Below are 18,060 nucleotides of genomic sequence, written 5' to 3'. Positions count from 1 at the left end.
AAAGAGTAAAACAGATGGGCTGAGAGATTTGCACAGTCGTGGAAAGTTTACTAAGTATACCTCCTCGAGTACTATGCTTTGATGTACTTGTACTTGATTATTTCCACTGTATGCTGCTTGATAATTTTTGCTCATACTGAACACCATATTATGTATTTGTATATTTAATTTATATAGTGTGAGGTTATATGTAATGAAATGGAATGAACCTTAAATATATAGAATAAAAAGTTGGAATGGAATGAAAGATGGGATTTATTAGAATTAAACTTGAAAATAGAGTATGATATGTTGGAATGGAATTAATTATGTAGGGAATTAAACTTGAATATAAAGAATGAAAGTCAAATATATACATACACACACACACATATATATATATATATATATATATATATATATATATATATATATATAAACTTAAATATACAGAATAAAATTTGAAAGTGTAGAATAGGAAGTTGGAATGGAATTAAACTTGAATATATGGAATGAAAAGTGAATACATAGAATGAAACTTAAATATATAGAATTAAACATGAAATATGGAATGAAACTTGAATAAATATAATGAAATATATGGAACAATAGTTTGCTATATGGAATTAAACTTGTACATATGAGATGAAACTTCAATATGTAGAATGAATTTTGAATATATGATTATGGAAGTTTGAATATATAGAATGACACTTAAATATGCTATATGGAATTAAAGTTAGAATATATGGCATGAAACTTGAATATATGGAATAAAAACTGAAAATATAGAACCAAACTTGACTTTATGTGAAATGTAAATAAAATGCTTCTGTGTCAGGTCATGATCTTGTTTATTTTTTATTTTTTTTCCATTTTCTGTTTATGCTATAATGTTAATCTCTGTCTCATTACATTTCAGGTCTCCACATCCTGTCAAGTTTCCCTCCAGTGTGATTACCTGCCCTACCCCTAATGCGTTTCACCTGCGTCTGATTGCCACACCTGTGTCTTGTTATCGTCCCCTCCCCTTGTGTATATAAGCTGTGTGTTCCTTTCCCTCTCCGTCAGTTTGTCTTTGTCTTGTGTAGCATGCGATCCTGCAGTATTTCCTTGTGGTGGCTTTCTGGTGTCTGTGTGTATTGGACTGTTTTATGACTCTGCCTTAGCCTAGCCATCTTTTGATTTGTTGGCCCTACTGACTGATCACTTATATCTTTTTTTGGGGGGGTGATAAAAGACCTGGATTTTCACACACCTGGTCTGCCTCAGAGCCTTGCATTTGGGTGTATTTGCTATGAGCCTGACATTAAATATGTAGACACTTGAATTAATAAAAACTTGAAATATGGAATACAAATTTGAGTTATATAGAATGCAACTTCAATATGTAAAATGAAACTTGAATATATAGAGTGAAACTTGATTATATGAAATAAAACTTGAATATACAGAATTTGAAATTTCAAAATAGATAAACAAATGTGCAAATGTAAATATGAAATCCAAGTTTGAATATATGGAATGAAACTTGAATCAATTTGAGAATACTGATTAATTCTGTCTTGGAACTAGATATTCTCAATTTTTGCAGCTATAAATAAAAACCACCAAAAGCCCCAAACCATGACTCTCAGCCTCATGTCCACTAGTTCATAGCAAAAATGTAATTTTAAAAAAACTGGGCACAAAAATATTGTATTATTTTCACAAGAGGCTAAAAGGTTTTTTTCATAAAAAAAAAAGCTGGGCACTGTAGTTTTTATCAAGCATTACGCAAACAAGATAAAATAATGTATTTGTTGGGGGTTATTGGCATGCTAGTGAGTATTCACAGCACCACGATGTGTGTGGGATTGACTCAAAATAAATCACAACGCCTGTTTGTTGTAACACAGGAACATGTCACCCAGTGCAATGGTATGATTTGTCATGTGTTTTAAATAGTTTTTGGATGTCTATGCCACAGAGGAATAAGCTATATAGGTCAAAACATGGGATTTGTTGAACAATATTGAATATCATCAGACCTTTGCTTGAAGTTAAATTTGGATGCAATGGTCTGTGATCTGAGTATGAGACTTATTGCACAAAGAGTGTATTGCTATTGTTAATTTGCAGCTCTTGCAAATATAGACCTTTAGTGTTATTAAAATGTTAAGTTTCAAATATCATAAAACAACTATACACTATTACCAACACTACATATACCACAATGCATACATCACTACATATACCACATTACTCATATTGCAGTACAAATACCAAAATATGCACGTGTGATTATGTGTGCCCTTTTACTTCAAGTCAATTTCAATTAAGTCATCATTTACAGTTTAGAACATTTATGCAACGCTGATAAGCCCCCCTGTGAATACTGTACTGTGTATCACTTAGTACAACAGATCCTATCTTACACCAATCAAATATGATGTCAGTGTTGTATAGCTCTAAATCTTCACACTCACTAATCCCATTGTATCCCATAAAGCTGCTTTGATACTAACAGATACTTACATGTGTGTCGAGTCAGGGAAAACACTCCAGGCCCTGTAATTTTGGGGCCAAACCCACGGCAGATGACATAGCAAGTTATAATGAGTGTTTGTGGCCCCGAGCCAGTGTGTAAGAGTGTAAGTGTGTGTTTATGCATGTAGGAGTACAATTTGAGAAGCCAGGTGGGCGCGTCTTAACTTAACCCATTTCTTTGTCACATTGTTACGCTAAAGCCAGAGTATCCTTAAGAATATAAGCCTTAAAGTGGAGCTATCCACATTGAGGGGCCTAATATGTATCCTTAAATTCAAAAGATGACTCAAATATGTCTGCCGAGAGGGGGGTTGTCATGTCACTGCACAGCAGGGAATTGGCAGAGACAGTGATTTGGACTTCAGTCGGCGATGAAGTAGATTGGGATCTGAAATCCCCGAGGAGAAATAGAGAGAGTGTGAGAGAGAGAGAGAGGAGGTCAGGTAGGTGGGCTATAAAAGCACTCCTTCCTTAACTGGAACATGCACTTAATGTCAATCCGGGTATGACTGCAGATTTGGGATGCACAGTGGTCCTCCTCTGTCACTCGTTTGACTGAAACAGCAAAATGTGTGTACAAGTGTGCTGAGGTAAGTGCATGTGTTCATGTACATGGTCTGCTAAATCTCTTCTGACAAGGCATTTTGTTAGACTCTACTGTACATCCATATTCTTGATGTACGTCTAGACCAAGCTGAATACTGGACTATACTGTGGGAGTATTTTGTAAAAAGATGACCAAAAATATACAGTTTTTTTTAATTTATGTAATTGTTCTAAAAGACACATTTTGCACACCTTCTGTTAATAAATTCTGCTCCTAATTGTTTTACAATTAAAGTTTCTTGACATTTTTAACTTGTGTTAACAGGTGACTGTGAAGGAGGTAGAAACTGACAAGTCAAAAAGATGTGGAAGTTCCAGAAAAGTTTGGGCTGTGTCTTCCTCCTCTGTTGCATCTGCTTGACTGAGTGCCGGGTGCTGAAGTTTGTCGTAGCAGTAAGTCTACCCAGTTTCCTCCCTGCGCGGGCGATTAAAGTGATGACATTTGAACATAGTATTGCAATTTCATATTACACTCTCTTACAACATTTTAATATCATCTGGAAGCCACTTTAGATCACACCAGACCGATATGACTGCACATTGTTGCTGATTACACTGTATTTTTCTGCTCAGTGAGCATTATTATATTTACACATTTATGTGACAAAGGATTACTTTGAGCCTAAACTCCAACAGTGTCAGGCATATCTCTCCCAGACACCACTGCTCTGCTCATAAACCTCTTTGCATATCTTTCTTTTGCACCATAGTTCAATAATAGAAAAAGACAACTGAAGGAAAACACAAATGTTTTTTCTATGTGACCTCAAATATTACACGTGCGTGTTTGTCACTTATAAACGACTCACATATTTAATAGTGTGTCTGTTTTCTAATACATTGGCAGTTTATAATTTAAGCTAAATTGTAGTTTTACAGTTACAATTTTACTACATGCTATGTAGTAGTTCAATTGTATTGGTACTTGTCTTATCAGTGTGTTTATCTGTTTTGATTAATTTATAATTGGGTATTTGTAATAGTTTGTTGTTTAAATGTGTTTTAATTCAACTATTCCATGCCGCTTCGAGTCGAGTCAAGGGCTTAGGTTTCATTTCAACATTTGGGTGACATACATAAAACTAGTGGTTTTGGGAACATACACCAGAAAATTTTAAGGATCAGCCACTTAATTTCCAGCATTCTGGTGAATTTCTATGAGCCAGTTTGTGCGTTTTTATAGTGTAAATGTCTGTATTTTGCTTTTATCAGAGGAGACAAATACACATTTTAAATATTAAAGGGGCCATGTCTCTCCAGCCCTCCCAGTGAGTTAAGTTAAGTTTGTTTGTTTGTTTCTAGTCCTAAGAAGGTGTTTTGTGTCAAAAATGACACACACACGCAAAATATAATAATTATCTCTACAGTCAAACCCTGAATTTGTTGACTCAACTTTGTGGTTCGCTTTTTTTTTTTTTTTTTTGTAGGTTTTTCATCCAAATTGTTTGCAAAGTTCAAATCACTGTGGAACTAACAGGAGTGACTCACTTGTGTCCACAATCCACTTTAATCAACCTGTGTGTCATGTCACTGCTCAAAAAGTGAGTCCTCAAGGTTAATAATTCTAACGGAGGAGCTCTGGCATTTGTGTCATCCAAAATGACTCTTCTGCGTCTCAAATCCAGCCTTAACTGACCAAGATCACAGGTTACTATTTCTGACTTCTGTCTCGGGGTGGATTTTCCCCCTAAGTACACAGTGTAATGACTGGCACAGCAGCGTGGCGTCTGAATCCATGTGACATAATCTGTTATGATTTTTAAGGTGTTTCGACATGGCGATCGATCTCCTATTGAGTCGTATCCCAGGGATCCTCATGGGGAGGAAGTGTGGGCTCAGGGCTTTGGGCAGCTGACTGAGGTACTGTTCTGTTTGTGTGTGTGTGTGTGTGTGTGTGTGTGTGTGTGTGTGTCCTTTTGTGTGTGGATATAGAAAACAAAACAACAAAGTTTTAAAAGTTTTTTGTTGTATGTAGTGTACAAAATCCATCAAGCTGTCCATTTTTCCCACTTTTACAGGGTAATGGTGGGCTATGGTGGCCCTCAGGTGCAAAACACAACAACATTACAGAAAACACAACAGCAACAAACAAAAAAAACCCTATTACAGAATTAAAAACACAACAGTATTTTACAAAACACATTAACAAATTAGAAAACACAACAACAGTCAAAAAAAACAAACAAACAAAACTGTTTTGTGTTTGGTCAAATGTTGTAGTTTTTTTGCACCTCAGGGCCACCATACTCAAGCCTATCCCAGTATCAACTTGGGTGACATACTTTAGTCCATAATCTAAAATGTAAAATGAAAATAAAACTTCCTATAAAATCTGACCTGAAATCAGAGGGCCAGAGCTGACACCCATTTAGTGAGATAAGCAGTTGTTAAGGGCCTAAAATTTAGATTTTTTTTATTTATTTATTTTTTTTATGGTGAAGAGACAATAACTGAATAAAAATTGAACTTCCTAAACAAAAAAAACTGACTTATTATGCCATTCTTGCCAAAAATACTGAAAAAACAACCCAGAGATGGGTGAAATGAGCAATTGAAGCAGGCTATGAAAGTAAATTACTCTTCTATGGAACAAGTACTCCCAGGATTCTGTGGTTTAAAAAAAGCATACATAGATTTAGAAGGTAATATACTATAATTACTGTGGTTATCAAAAATAATATTGATGAAATTTGGTCTCTCTTTAGTCTTTACATGCTTATTTGCACAGTTTGTTGGTTTTTTTGTAAATTATATGTCTTTAAACTAATATTTACAATACACAAGTTGGTTCAGTGCCATGTGAATATGTTATAGTGAAGGGGGTCCCTAGAGCAAATCCTGCCTAGGGGCCACAAAAGTGTAAGGCCAGCCCTGTAGAGGGACACTTATGGAGTAGGGGTATGTCTAAGCTCCTTTTGTATTTTTATATAGGTGCAGTAGCTTGTAGGTGTGGTGTCAAAGTATATTTCACTTATGATCTGCACAACATATAAGCAGTTCAAGTCCTTAGATGGAAGAAAAGCTTGTTGTAGACTTCTAATTAAATTCCTTCCCGCTGTGATATTGTTTTGTTCTCGAGCAATTAGCCACTTTACAGTGAATAAACTTATCATTTGTGGCTCTAGGAGGCCCTGTAAAAAGGGTGAAACCTGTTATTTTATGTAAAAAAGTTGAATTTGACCTTAAATGCGCCAAATCTACAGCAAAAGGTCAGATTTGACAAAGATTAACAGTGCTGGCAATTTTCCTTTCAGCTGGGCATGAAACAACAGTTTGAGCTGGGCAGGTTTCTAAGGAGGCGTTACGGTAACTTTCTTAGCGAGGACTACGACAACAAGGAGGTAGGTGTTTTTATGTGTGTATAGAGATGTGCATTTCTTTTTTTTCTGACATCCCCTGTGACCCTGTGTACTTCAGTGTCATCCAGTGCCGTTGTCATGCATGCCCACAGCCCAATCATGTGCCAGCGACCGTCTGTATTAGCTCTAACTACATACACTAAGTTAATGAGCGTGACTCATATCAGTGATATCACTGCTATGGCCTTGTGTTTTGCTGTAACATGTGGGATAATTTTGCCTCTGGGCTTCATGTACAGTTGCATGTTGGGCTGCATTCTCAGCATTATGAAGATCTGATTTCTGCTTTCCTTTCCTGTCTCTGTTTTCTTTACACTCACTGTCTTTCTTTCTTTCTTTAAATCTCCCTCTCTCTTACCCCTCCCCCCATCTTTCTCCATCCTTGTGTTCAGTCCTCTCCCTCTCCTAAATAACACGCAATTACCACAAAAATAACAGCTCTTCTCAGTACCTGTCATTGGCGATTTGTCGCCTAAGTCTCTGTCAACTTATACCTTACCTTTCCACTGCGCTGCCATGTCTGTCTTAATTTGACAAAAAGGGGGGGAGAGGAAAAAAAAGAAGCATTCTCGGCATCACAGGAACATCCAACCTTATCAACGTGATTTACTGTGTGCAAAAACCTGACATGGGGTGACAGAGAGATATAGACGAGCGAAGGCTGATGTCAGAAGAGATCACAGTGAGAGGGATCTTTCCCCCTCCCTCTCTCATCCATTTGGATCTCTTCTGACTCCCCTCCTTTTCATGTTAAGGGAATACCTCGGTTGACTAGAGAGAAATACATTTTTGCTGGCTGCTTTTAGTTTGCATCTTTATTAAATCAAAAATAGAAACTGAATTATGTGTGTTTCCAATTTCCAAATGCAATTTGAGTGTCCAAGTGCGTTTCCACTTTCCATAAAAAGTCTTGTAGCATTTGGAAAAGTGCAGTAAGAATCAGTGCCAGGCATTGCACAAACATATGGATGCATTTTAATGCCCTTTCATGTTTCCAACAGTTATATGTAAGGAGCACTGACTACGATCGCACTCTGATGAGTGCCCAGGCTTGCCTTGCTGGGATGTTCCCCCTAACCAGACGCCCGCCTCCCATCATGCCCCAGTTACTGTGGCGGCCTATTCCAGTGCACACCATCCCCAGGGCCCAGGACAAGGTGGGCTGCTGAGCCACATAAATATTTCCTCTCACACGGCAGCCAGCCGCATAGAAACTTGTACAAGTTAATTTGAGCCTCTCTCTCTGCTCTGTGTTACTGTCTTTGCTCACCTCAGCTGTGAACCCGCCATGCTGATATTCCCCACTGTTATAAAGTGTGAAATGAACACATAATTGTGCCCAGAAGACTCACAGTACCTGCAGTATATGTGCATTATTTCCACTAATGCTGTGCTGTTGTTTTCGATTTCTCAAGCTGTTGAAGTCTCCAGGCAAAGACTGTCCAAGGTTCAGAGCGCTGATGACGGAGACCTTTGAGAGCGAGCACTACCAGAGGTTCCTCAGGGCTCACCAGGTGAGACAAACCACAGAAGAAGACAAATACACTGTACTGTAAGTCATCCTCCGCTCAATGACGTGAACGCTCTACTCACAGCTCAGTTTGCTAAACATCACTTTTCCATGAGTCATGTGCCTGTTAACCACTAAAAACTTGTTTGTAACTCTGTTGTTTTTTTTTAATTGTCATTATTATATAATCAGAGGTGCTGTGAATAATACTTCTCCACACCTCAGCTGCTTTTTTTTCTGCTTATCCGTGCCCCCATTTGTAAATTAACAAACACTGTGAAATGCACATTTGTGCAAAACAGTGAAATATATACTTCACAGTTGCCGATGCCAACGTTATCAGCACCTCCAGTGGACGTGTTAGTTATGCTGCAGACATCATGTCCTCTCAGTGATTTTTCTCAGGCACGGTGACTCCAGTGCCTCGAAAAAGCTGCACAGTGCAATTTCTCTCACATTCTCAGAGACGCTAATTAACGCTTGGATTGAATTAGATTAAGAATTACAATGAAAAGGTTTTAATTAAACTGAGTCCCATGTGCTGCCTATTAAGGTGGTGTTTGAGATCAGGATGGGGCCTCCTGCGTTGAATTTTAACACCCTCTGCTGGAGGCACAGTACCTGCAAGTTGGATGCAGGAACCAAAATGGTGCCATTTTTCAGTGTATTGTCTGACCAAAGGCTTAACTGAACAACAATCTCTGAATCAGTAATCAGTCTGCAACTCTGAGTTCTATGCACTTGAGCCACAGAAGAGTTATTTTTAATTACATCTGAAAAAACAACAAAGAGTAGTCTTATACAACTTGTAACTAACAAGTTGACTAACTAACTAACAAGTTATCTAACTAACTACACTTGTTTTTTATTCCAATATTATCACTGAGAATAACAAATTAAATTTCTTTTAACATTATGGTATTTCCGTAGAAAATATTGTACTTTTTCATCTATTTATTTGACAGATGGAGTAAATAGTTACTACGAAGATTAAGGTTTCACCTAAAAAAAACCCCTCATAATAGATTTTTATATAGGAAAAACTATATAATTACCTAGATTACATATTTAAAATTATGTTATAAAATTATTTTGATTTATGCACTTTTTCCAGGTAATTTCCTTGTTTTTAGTTAATTATCTTGAATTTTATTTATTTATTACTAATTTCCTGCTAATTTTGGGGTAATTTCTTTCATTGCTAACTGCTTTCTTCCCATGTTTTTGAAAGAAATCAGAAACATCAGAAACCAGTTTGCTAATGTTTCAAAGGGTTAAACAATCTAGATTGCTAAATAGCAAGACAGGTCAAGGGAGATATGCATATCTTTGATTTTGGGGTGAGTTGATGCTTTAAAGAACAAAGGGTGTCCAATATATTACAGGAATGCAAAACTTAAGGTCCTCATCTAACAGCCCTCCAGATTAATGTTGAGCACCCAAACCCTGGTTTTGAACCACTGGACTAAACTACCAACTATAGTTATAACTACCTTGTGTGAACATTTATTTCACAGCTAGTTAAATGTAATATTTTAACTCTTCTCTGCACATTGCAGTACTTTGTGGAGGGACTCTCCAATCACACCGGCTACCCTGTCTCCAAACTGGTTGGGAAGAAAATATGGAGGGTCTACGATAGTCTTACCTGTCAGGTATAGTTGATGTTTTGCAGCAAGCACATAGATGCATGCATAGACACTACTGCAGGGATACTCAACTTACAGCCTACCGGCTAAATCCCCCGACAGGGTGCCATGTGGCTCCCCAATCATTTTCTAATTCAGAATAAGAATAAAGTGATTCACACTGGGAATTGTTTTTGTACTTTTAGTATACACAAGGTGCCAGAGTGCATGAAAAAGCATCAAAACAGAGCTTGTTTAAAAGTGCCAGGGGAAGATCCACTGAACCCCCTGACAAAGGTCCTAGGTAAGCCCCTAGTAAATCCTAGAAACACCCTAAAGTCTGAGAAATGTCCCAAAATCTGAGAAATGTCCTAAAATCTGAGAAGTGTCCTAAAATCCTAGAATCATATAGGGGCTGCTGCGACTGGCCTATCCTGTCATTACGCAAATGTGGCCCCAAAGCAAAGCAAGTTGAGTATCACTGCACTCCTGTATTCTGCAGTTCACACATGCTTTAATTACTGATACAAGCAGCAGCTGCAGGCAGTGAGAGTCAAACAGAAAGATGGAAAAGACAAGAGATCTGTTTTCTTCAACACATCTGCAGAGTGATGAGGAGGGGGCTGGAGCGTGTGGGAAATCATTTTTATATGTACAGTAAGACTTGAATAGGATAACATATTGAAATGATAATTAAAGCATTATGAGATGGGTGGATTCTAGGCCAGGTTGAATACGCTCATTCACACTTGCAAAATGAGCATCTGTTATCTTCAGACCACCGCTAAAAATAGCTGGGATAATAGAAACGATGAAATACAGCCATTTAAACCCCCTTTGTTGCGATTCATGTGTTGTGTAATGAGATTATTAGCGTGATGCGGCGTAATGAATGCTATTCTCTTGTGCAGAGGATCCATAACTTGACTCTCCCTCGCTGGGCCACCCAAGATGTTCTGGACACCCTAAAGAGAATTACATCATTTGAGGTCATGTACAGCATCCTCAGTCACAAGCGGAAAGAGAAGGCCAGGCTCTCGGGAGGTGAAGATTCACATTAGAGGCAATTAATTTAAAACAGTGTTGTGAGAGGGAAAAAATGATATTGGAGCAAAAAAAGCTCAGTGTATCCAATGTTGTGACTGCTAGCAGAGGCTTTGTTTATGCCTCAGACAGTGTAAAGTGCTGGGCTGGGCTTCCCAAAAGCATATTAGCACATAAGAGCTAATGGGACAAAGATGATTACAGTGCTAAGACAAGATTCTCAGTAAGGTCAAAACAATTGTGTTGGTGTCTGGGAAAATTTCGTTTGCACTGTTGACGCTGATGCGTTAATTTACCAGGGGTGCTGCTGAATGCCATCCTGAGGAATTTCTCCAGGGCTGTAGAGCAAGGGAGCACTCTCAAATTCATTATGTACTCAGCTGTAAGTTCAACGTTTGGGCACATTTTTATTATCTATCATGTTGCTTCACACACTGTGTATCTTCCTCACCTCCTTGATGTTTTCTCATTCCAGCATGACTCGACCCTCATCACCCTCCAGGCAGCTCTGGACGTGTACAACGGCCTTCTTCCCCCTTACGCTTCCTGTCAACTCTTTGAGTTCTACCAGGAGTATGATGGGTAATGACGTCCTGCCTGCTCCTTGCATATTTAATGACAAATATCTAGGTCAGATGGCCAAAACACACCACATTTAGAGCAATCACCTCCCACTGTTAAGCCGCACCGAACCATTCAAGTGCGTTTTTTTTTTCCTTTTTCAATTTGATGGAAATCTGGCAGCCATCCAGGACTGCGATGGCCAAATTAGCACATGATACAAAAGCCATTTACATAACACTTAACCACAAGTGTGTGTCATCTCATTGTGTTAATCCTAATAATTCCCCAGGTCCTATTCTCTGGAGCTGTATTATCGTAATGACTCCTGGCGAGACCCTTACCCCAACCCTGTGCCAGGATGTAACGGGTTGAACCCGTGCCCGCTGTCCATGTTCACTGAGCTGGTGCGGGACGTGGTGGCAGAGGACTGGGAGGCTGAGTGTGGGTTTAGGACACGATTATCAAGCACAGGTGAAGTATTTTTTTAGATATATTCTCATGCACGCAGGGGCGTCATGGTGGGGGGAAAAGTGGGACTGATTATCCAGGGGCCCTCAATAAGCCTGAAATGAAAAGTTTGGTTTGCCAGACTCGCTGAACACAGGAGCTGCTGGTCTACTGTTGCCTCCATCAGTTAATTTGCTTGTGTATTGTGTGACTTTGCCATCTAAAGGCATTAGTTCAAATCCACCAAAGGCATAATAACACAAACTTATGAACTGATTGCAGCAATTGTCGACCTGCAGCTCCTGTGTTCAGCAAGCTCAAATTAATGTTTTTATTCCAGTTGAGTCTGGTGGCTTCAACAGTAGCATAAGGAATGGGGAATGATATCCCTGGCTGCCTGACAGAGAGGTAAAGCAGTGAAGATACTCTCAATATAGTGTACACTTAAACTGATAATGATTTTTTTTAAGTGGGAATTTTTTAGGTGGCCAAAATGTGTTTTGTTGCTGAACCCCATTCACAGCAGTACATTGCTTAGCTTCTGTGTGAGACTCCAGCCTGCTTCTCCAAACTGGAGGTGTGCCAACTGAAATCCACTGTATGTAATGCACTGATTATGTAAAAGTGGAACCATCCCTTTAAAGGCGTAAAATGGTTTAGTCCACCCCTGCACTTGGATTCATTACTAAACGCAGCAGGAGCTGAGTGAGTGACTGCTTATGCTGCTGGGGCATAAAAATACATTGGAAATAGGGGTTCCAAAAAAGAAAAGAAAGGGAAAGAAAGCATAAATTGTAACCAAAAAAAAGTATTTCAAAAGGTGCTTGAGAGTGATATGTTTCAAGAGAGAAAGGGCACGGGGCCTCACAGATACTTCTTTTTCATAGGGCCCAGAATTTGATGCTACGTCCCTGCTTACACTAACTTCTACTTCAACACATATTTTGGCATCGTTAACACTTGGCTGCAATATGTTTATTCCTGTATCCACTTTGGGGAAAAGTGTGGGGGATTTTTAACACAGACTGTCTGATTTAAAAATATCAAGGCTTTTTGAAAATCCTCCAACTGCTCCACATTCACATGTACCCCTAAACGGGGATTGTTGTCTCCCACAGGTGTCATAACAGTTCTCGCAGTGGCTGTGGGTCTCCTGGCAGTGGCGCTGTTGTTCAGCATAGGAGTGGCAATCCACAGGAGGAGGGCGCACTACTCCAGAGAGGTGTAGTGCAGACGTCTGTCAGATTTGTGCCAAAAATACTCAAAGGTGCTTCTCTAATAATAATGTGCCATGTATTTTTAATACTTTGAATCCCGATTGGGGGTGTGTGTGTGTGTGTGTGTGTGTGTGTGTGTGTGTGTGTGTGGGTGGGTGTGTGGGTGGGGTGTGGGGCTCTTCTTCATGAATTCTGCTTGTGTTATTTCAATATTTTTAACTGAGAAATAAAACATACTCACAATAAAGAATAGTTTATCGCAGGCATGACTACATTTTATTAGATTCACTTTTGACAGTGTGCGCTTTCCATACTGATATTCACTTTTAATTCACTGTTTTTTCACATTATTTGCTGTTCGACTTCTCACTTCTTGTCCGGGTCGATGGCAGCTGTGGGAGAGCAGAACAGATGAAGAGAGTTAGATTTTGTTGAAATGAGCCTAAATTGAATGGCAAGTATTGCGTTTCATATCCACATTCAAACAGTTTGGTTCTGCTGCAGCTGTCATCCTAAACACAGTCAGCTTTTGGCTTTGAGTGTGTATCCCATAATCAAAACTATCCATATAATAATCTTTTGTATTCCAAACTCATCTTGCACTCAAATCACAAACGCTCCCTCCACCCAGCCTCTCTCATTCCCCTCTGCTCTTACTTCGGATATTCAGCTGACACTCCACTTCGTCCTGGCCCAGCTCATTGATGGCCATGCAGGAGTATTTGCCCCCATCGAAGCTTCCTGGCTTGCGAATGTTGAGGGTCAGCACTCCTTGGTAGTTCCGCATCAAGAACTTGGGGTCATCACCGATAATCATCTTGTTCTTCATCCAGACAATCTTAGGCTAAGATGTGAAATGGTTAAATTAATATATAATCTGGTGTGATACATCCAATTCTTAGATTATAGAGTCTCTATATGTCTACTGTTGGTTGATCTGTATACAAGTCGCTCTTCCAGCCAACTTCAGACTTTCATTTGCACATAAGAAGCAGCACTGTCAGCGCGTGACTCACGCTCCACGGGCTATTTTAACATGCAAGTTTACCTTGGGGAAGCCTTTGACGGCGCAGCTGAGGGCGGTGCTGTAACCGGCCACTACAGATCTGTCAACCAGGGGCTGAGTAAACTTAGGCACACAGGACATGTCTTTCTCCTTGTAGGGGTTTCGTTTGTGCTCCAGGCCTGTGGAGACGGGTGGGAGGGCAGGCAACCGCCATAAATCAGAGCAGAAATGTGGCATATTTTACTTGACATCTTCAATGATGGTGTGTGTAACACACACACACACACACACACACACACACACACACATATACAGACCTGTCTTGGCAATGACGGCTGTGTTCTTGCTAAAGCGTGGCTCCTCGCTCAGGCCGCAGAGATTTTCACTGTAGACGCGGAACATGTATTCATTGCCCATGATCAGGTCTGAAGCTGTGCAATTTGTCCGTCTGTTGTGCTCATAAACAGTGAACCATTCCTGGAGAGAGAAAAAGGTGATATCACTCCATTAACCATTTGAAACCCAAGCAAATAGACTTGATTTCTAAGGCAATGAGCAATTTAAGTAGAAATTATCTAAAAACTAGCAACAAGTTAATATAAAGCTACAAGAAAATTACCAAGAAAATAGCAAAAAAAAGGGAAAGTAATAAACAAAAATAAGAAAATGACAAAAATGAAGAAAAATAGTACAAATTTTAAAAATATATATTTTGAAACATTTTTTAAATATATTTTTCTAGTAATGATATACATCGTTTCTGGACAGTTTTCCCTTTTTTGAACATTTTTTAATGTTGTGTTTATGAATTTTCAGTGTTTTCTTGTCATCAATTTCTTTTAAGTTGCTCATTGCCTTTTCCCATGCCTTTGAAGAGAATTAAACCATTTTACTCAGGCTTCAAAGGTTGTGAAAGGCATCTTAATGCAGCACAAGAAAAACTGATGTCCATTCATGTTTCAACCGGTTAAAGAGGATTTATTACGCTCATTTTCAGGTTAATACAAGGGTTTCTATTATTGTCATGATCATAGGTTTTTCTTACGTTTTGTTTCCTGTTTTATTCTGAAGGCCACTCTCCTCATGTGTCATGTATTGTCTTACTTCCCACTGTTGTCTGTTTCACACTTGTTCGCATGCATTCCTGCTTTGTGTCAGTCCCGTTAGTCCTTCACCTGTTTCAGTTTTTCCTGCACACCTGTTTCATTGGTCTTGTTTGCTCCACCCTTGTGTTATCTACCACAGCACTTGTTGTCTTCATCGTCAGCCAGTCCCTGTGTTTCACCCGTGTCCACCTATTCCAGTGTGTCTTTCCGTTTGTCAGTTGGTCTTTGTTTGTGGTTTTGTTCACTGGTTTGTTTTGCCTGTCTGTGTTGGTCTCTTGTGTTCTTTGTTGGATTGCCTCTCTGAGTTCATCCCTGTGTTCATTGTGCCATCCTGGTTTATTCTCAGTTTAGTTTTGGTACTTCTTTTTTTTGGTACTTTGAGTTAAGTCTGCCAGGATCTTCAGTTTTGTTGCCTGCCTGTTTTAGGGGTGTTTTACCAGCTGCATTAAAGCTTGCTTTTTGTTCTCCAATCCTGCCTGCTTGAGGTTTTGCAATTCAGTCCTCTGCTTAACGTTTGTGAAACGTGACAACTAAAACATGTTAACATGCTTTAATGTAAAAAAGACTATACTTTCTAATACTGTCTGTGCTGGAACACCTTTGTACATCCTTTGTCTGAGACGCTTTGTTTGAGTGCCTGTCTCTTTAAAACCCCTCACTGGAAATGCCCAGTCTGCACTAATTAATCAGCGTCTCTGCATTAGCATGCAGCCAAAAGAATGACTGTAATAAAGTAGCCTATGGTGGCACTTCCTACAATGGAAAATCTTCAAAATCTTCACAACTCAACGTGGTTCAGCAAGAATATGATCCAGAATTACAAAAAAAAAAACTAACATCAACTAACAGCAACCAAAATTACATGTTTCCCTGATATCATGTTGGCATAAAGCTACATGTAGTAGTGAAGGCTACCAAATGTAAACACTTGCATTAGTGTGCAGAGCAGATGACCATATAAAGAAATCCATCATGAGCTGACTTTAGCCTGTCTCAAAAGTAAAAAAAATATATATATATTTAGAATGGCGGACACCAGAGGTTTTTGTCTACAGGACTACTTTTACATATGTTTACTTCATTATCTGAAAATTTGGCCATATTCGATATGAACATTTGACCTTGTCACATTTTATATATAAACAGAAAACAAGGACAATCATGATAGGACCCCTTTAAAGACCACAAACTGAGAGTATAGAATAAAAGCCAGAAACCGGCTGAATATAATCAAATGTCCAGCTGCAGGCCCTTTCTGCTGGTGACTGTGGGGAGGATCTGCTGTGGCTGTCAAACACTACCCCCTCTCTCACCTTAGTCTTCATGTCTGCCTTCTGGATGGTGTATCCACTAATCTCACAGTTGCCATCATCCTTGGGGGGATCCCACTCCAGTGCTGCATTGAAGCCCCAGACATCTGTCACCCTCAGGTTCAAAGGAGGTCCAGGTTTATCTGAAATTATTAAATGTCACATGTTTAATTCTTCTTAGTTCTTCTAGTCCAAAGTGTTTTTGTCTTTCAAATGAGTGATTTCTTAAATGCATAGTTCTCGCTGAAATAAAGACACTGAAAGATAAAGTAACATTTCAGCATGCAACTGGGATCAAATATGCAATTGGGGATACGTTATGTTTCTCGTTGTGGAGATATGACTATCTTACCAACAATCCTAATGACAATGGAGGCTCTGTCCTCCATGTTCTCAATCTGTAGCACCAGCTCATATGTTCCAGAGTGCTCTCTCTCTGCTGCACGGATAAAGAGGATGCTGTCTACGTTTGAGTTACGGACGTTGACCATCTTGGGGTCAAGGGGTTGACCATCCTTGTACCAGGTTGCAACAGGGCGCGGCTTACCCTATGAGACATGAAAATCACTCATTGTTAAGGAAAAAAATAAAAGATTTGCTTGTCAAAATAAGGAAATTAATTGGGAAGATCCTAAACAGAGACATAAGCTACTGATTTACGGGAAAAAGAGGAATCTGCTTTTCTTTAGCGCTGTCAGAGTGTTTGTCACAGAGCTGCATCAAGAAAGGGACACTCCTACTATGAATAACAATAAAAAGTGGGTTTTCTCATATAACCAGTGTGCCACCAATTAAGATTTGGACTCCTCTAACATTGACAAATGATGAAAAGTAAAAAAAATCATCCAAAAGCGATGTAGCAGAACCAGCGATAAAATCTTTTTGTTCAGTGCAGCTCCCTCTGGGGCCGCTAATAAAGTCTTTATAAAACCTTTATACTTATGCAGCAGTTCTCCACAACACCTTTAAACAGACGCCCTTTAAAGATATAATGCCTGTTTTGTTACAGTTTAACTATCAGTTTTCCTATGGTATCTTTTAAGATCATATTATATATTTTACTGCTTTTAAACACATGCAAATTGTGGAACAGACCAAAATTTCAGTCACAGTTTGTTTCTAACCTGGAAGGGGATGGTCAGGTTGATCTTTTCTCCTACTTTCCGGATGTACTTTGTTCTCAGGTCACGAGGGAGGCGGATCTTAGGATGCTCTGAAGCAGGAAAAGACATATATCTATCAAAATACACTGTATTGTACTAAGGCAGTATTAAATATTTGTCTATTAACCACAACATGCACTAAAAATGCTATAATATGAGATATAATCCATAAAATAAGTACTCTTTGACTCGTGTCTGTTCACAACTCATCCTGACTGACTCACCCATGATCTCACGAATGGTGACGGGCTGTGACATCGTAGCTGGAGGACTGCGTCCAGCGATGTTTACTGCCACCACCCTGAAGTTGATCTTCTCTCCCACGGGGAGGCCACGCACCACAAATCCCTGCCTCTCACAAAGTTCCTGGTTTGCTACTACCCACTCAGTGTCTGAAATGAAAGAGAAATGCATGCTGTAAAGCACAGTGAGTGGTATTTGAATCTTGTAATTTGTTAATTTTTGTTCTCTTTTTATAGTAAATGATGATTTATTGTGATAGTAGTATCAACAACAGTTCCTTTATTGGGTTTATGGCCTGTGCCATTTTCAAAACTGATTTCAGGTACCAAATAAATATTGTTATGTTATT

The 18,060-nt window shown here is 39.1% G+C and overlaps 2 protein-coding genes across 3 annotated transcripts in view; one reads left to right on the top strand and one right to left on the bottom strand.

Moving 5' to 3' along the window:
- Positions 1 to 3,417: 3,417 nt before the first annotated feature.
- LOC121958837 (testicular acid phosphatase homolog) lies at positions 3,418 to 12,894 on the top strand. The gene is made up of 11 exons (XM_042507978.1): positions 3,418 to 3,507; positions 4,879 to 4,974; positions 6,369 to 6,455; positions 7,475 to 7,630; positions 7,889 to 7,987; positions 9,543 to 9,638; positions 10,523 to 10,655; positions 10,955 to 11,037; positions 11,131 to 11,237; positions 11,509 to 11,690; positions 12,785 to 12,894. Exons 1-11 carry the CDS (start codon positions 3,418 to 3,420, stop codon positions 12,892 to 12,894), a joined length of 1,239 nt encoding a protein of 412 aa, XP_042363912.1.
- Positions 12,895 to 13,133: 239 nt separating this feature from the next.
- mybpc2b (myosin binding protein Cb) overlaps positions 13,134 to 18,060 on the bottom strand; it is a 30,623-nt gene continuing 25,696 nt past the window's right edge. For both annotated transcript variants that reach the window (XM_042507976.1, XM_042507977.1), the window contains 8 exons: positions 17,693 to 17,860; positions 17,430 to 17,518; positions 16,658 to 16,853; positions 16,309 to 16,448; positions 14,207 to 14,366; positions 13,932 to 14,068; positions 13,541 to 13,727; positions 13,134 to 13,275 (listed from right to left, as the gene is read on the bottom strand). In XM_042507976.1, coding sequence (XP_042363910.1) covers positions 13,250 to 13,275; positions 13,541 to 13,727; positions 13,932 to 14,068; positions 14,207 to 14,366; positions 16,309 to 16,448; positions 16,658 to 16,853; positions 17,430 to 17,518; positions 17,693 to 17,860 — 1,103 coding nt within the window. In that variant the 3' untranslated portion in view covers positions 13,134 to 13,249. The remainder of the gene's footprint in view (positions 13,276 to 13,540; positions 13,728 to 13,931; positions 14,069 to 14,206; positions 14,367 to 16,308; positions 16,449 to 16,657; positions 16,854 to 17,429; positions 17,519 to 17,692; positions 17,861 to 18,060) is intronic.

This window comes from Plectropomus leopardus, chromosome 19, assembly GCF_008729295.1.
Source record: "Plectropomus leopardus isolate mb chromosome 19, YSFRI_Pleo_2.0, whole genome shotgun sequence".
NCBI classification, from domain to species: Eukaryota; Metazoa; Chordata; class Actinopteri; order Perciformes; family Serranidae; genus Plectropomus; species Plectropomus leopardus.
Note: the sequence above shows the minus strand (reverse complement) of the source record. Positions and strands in the feature narration are given on the sequence as shown.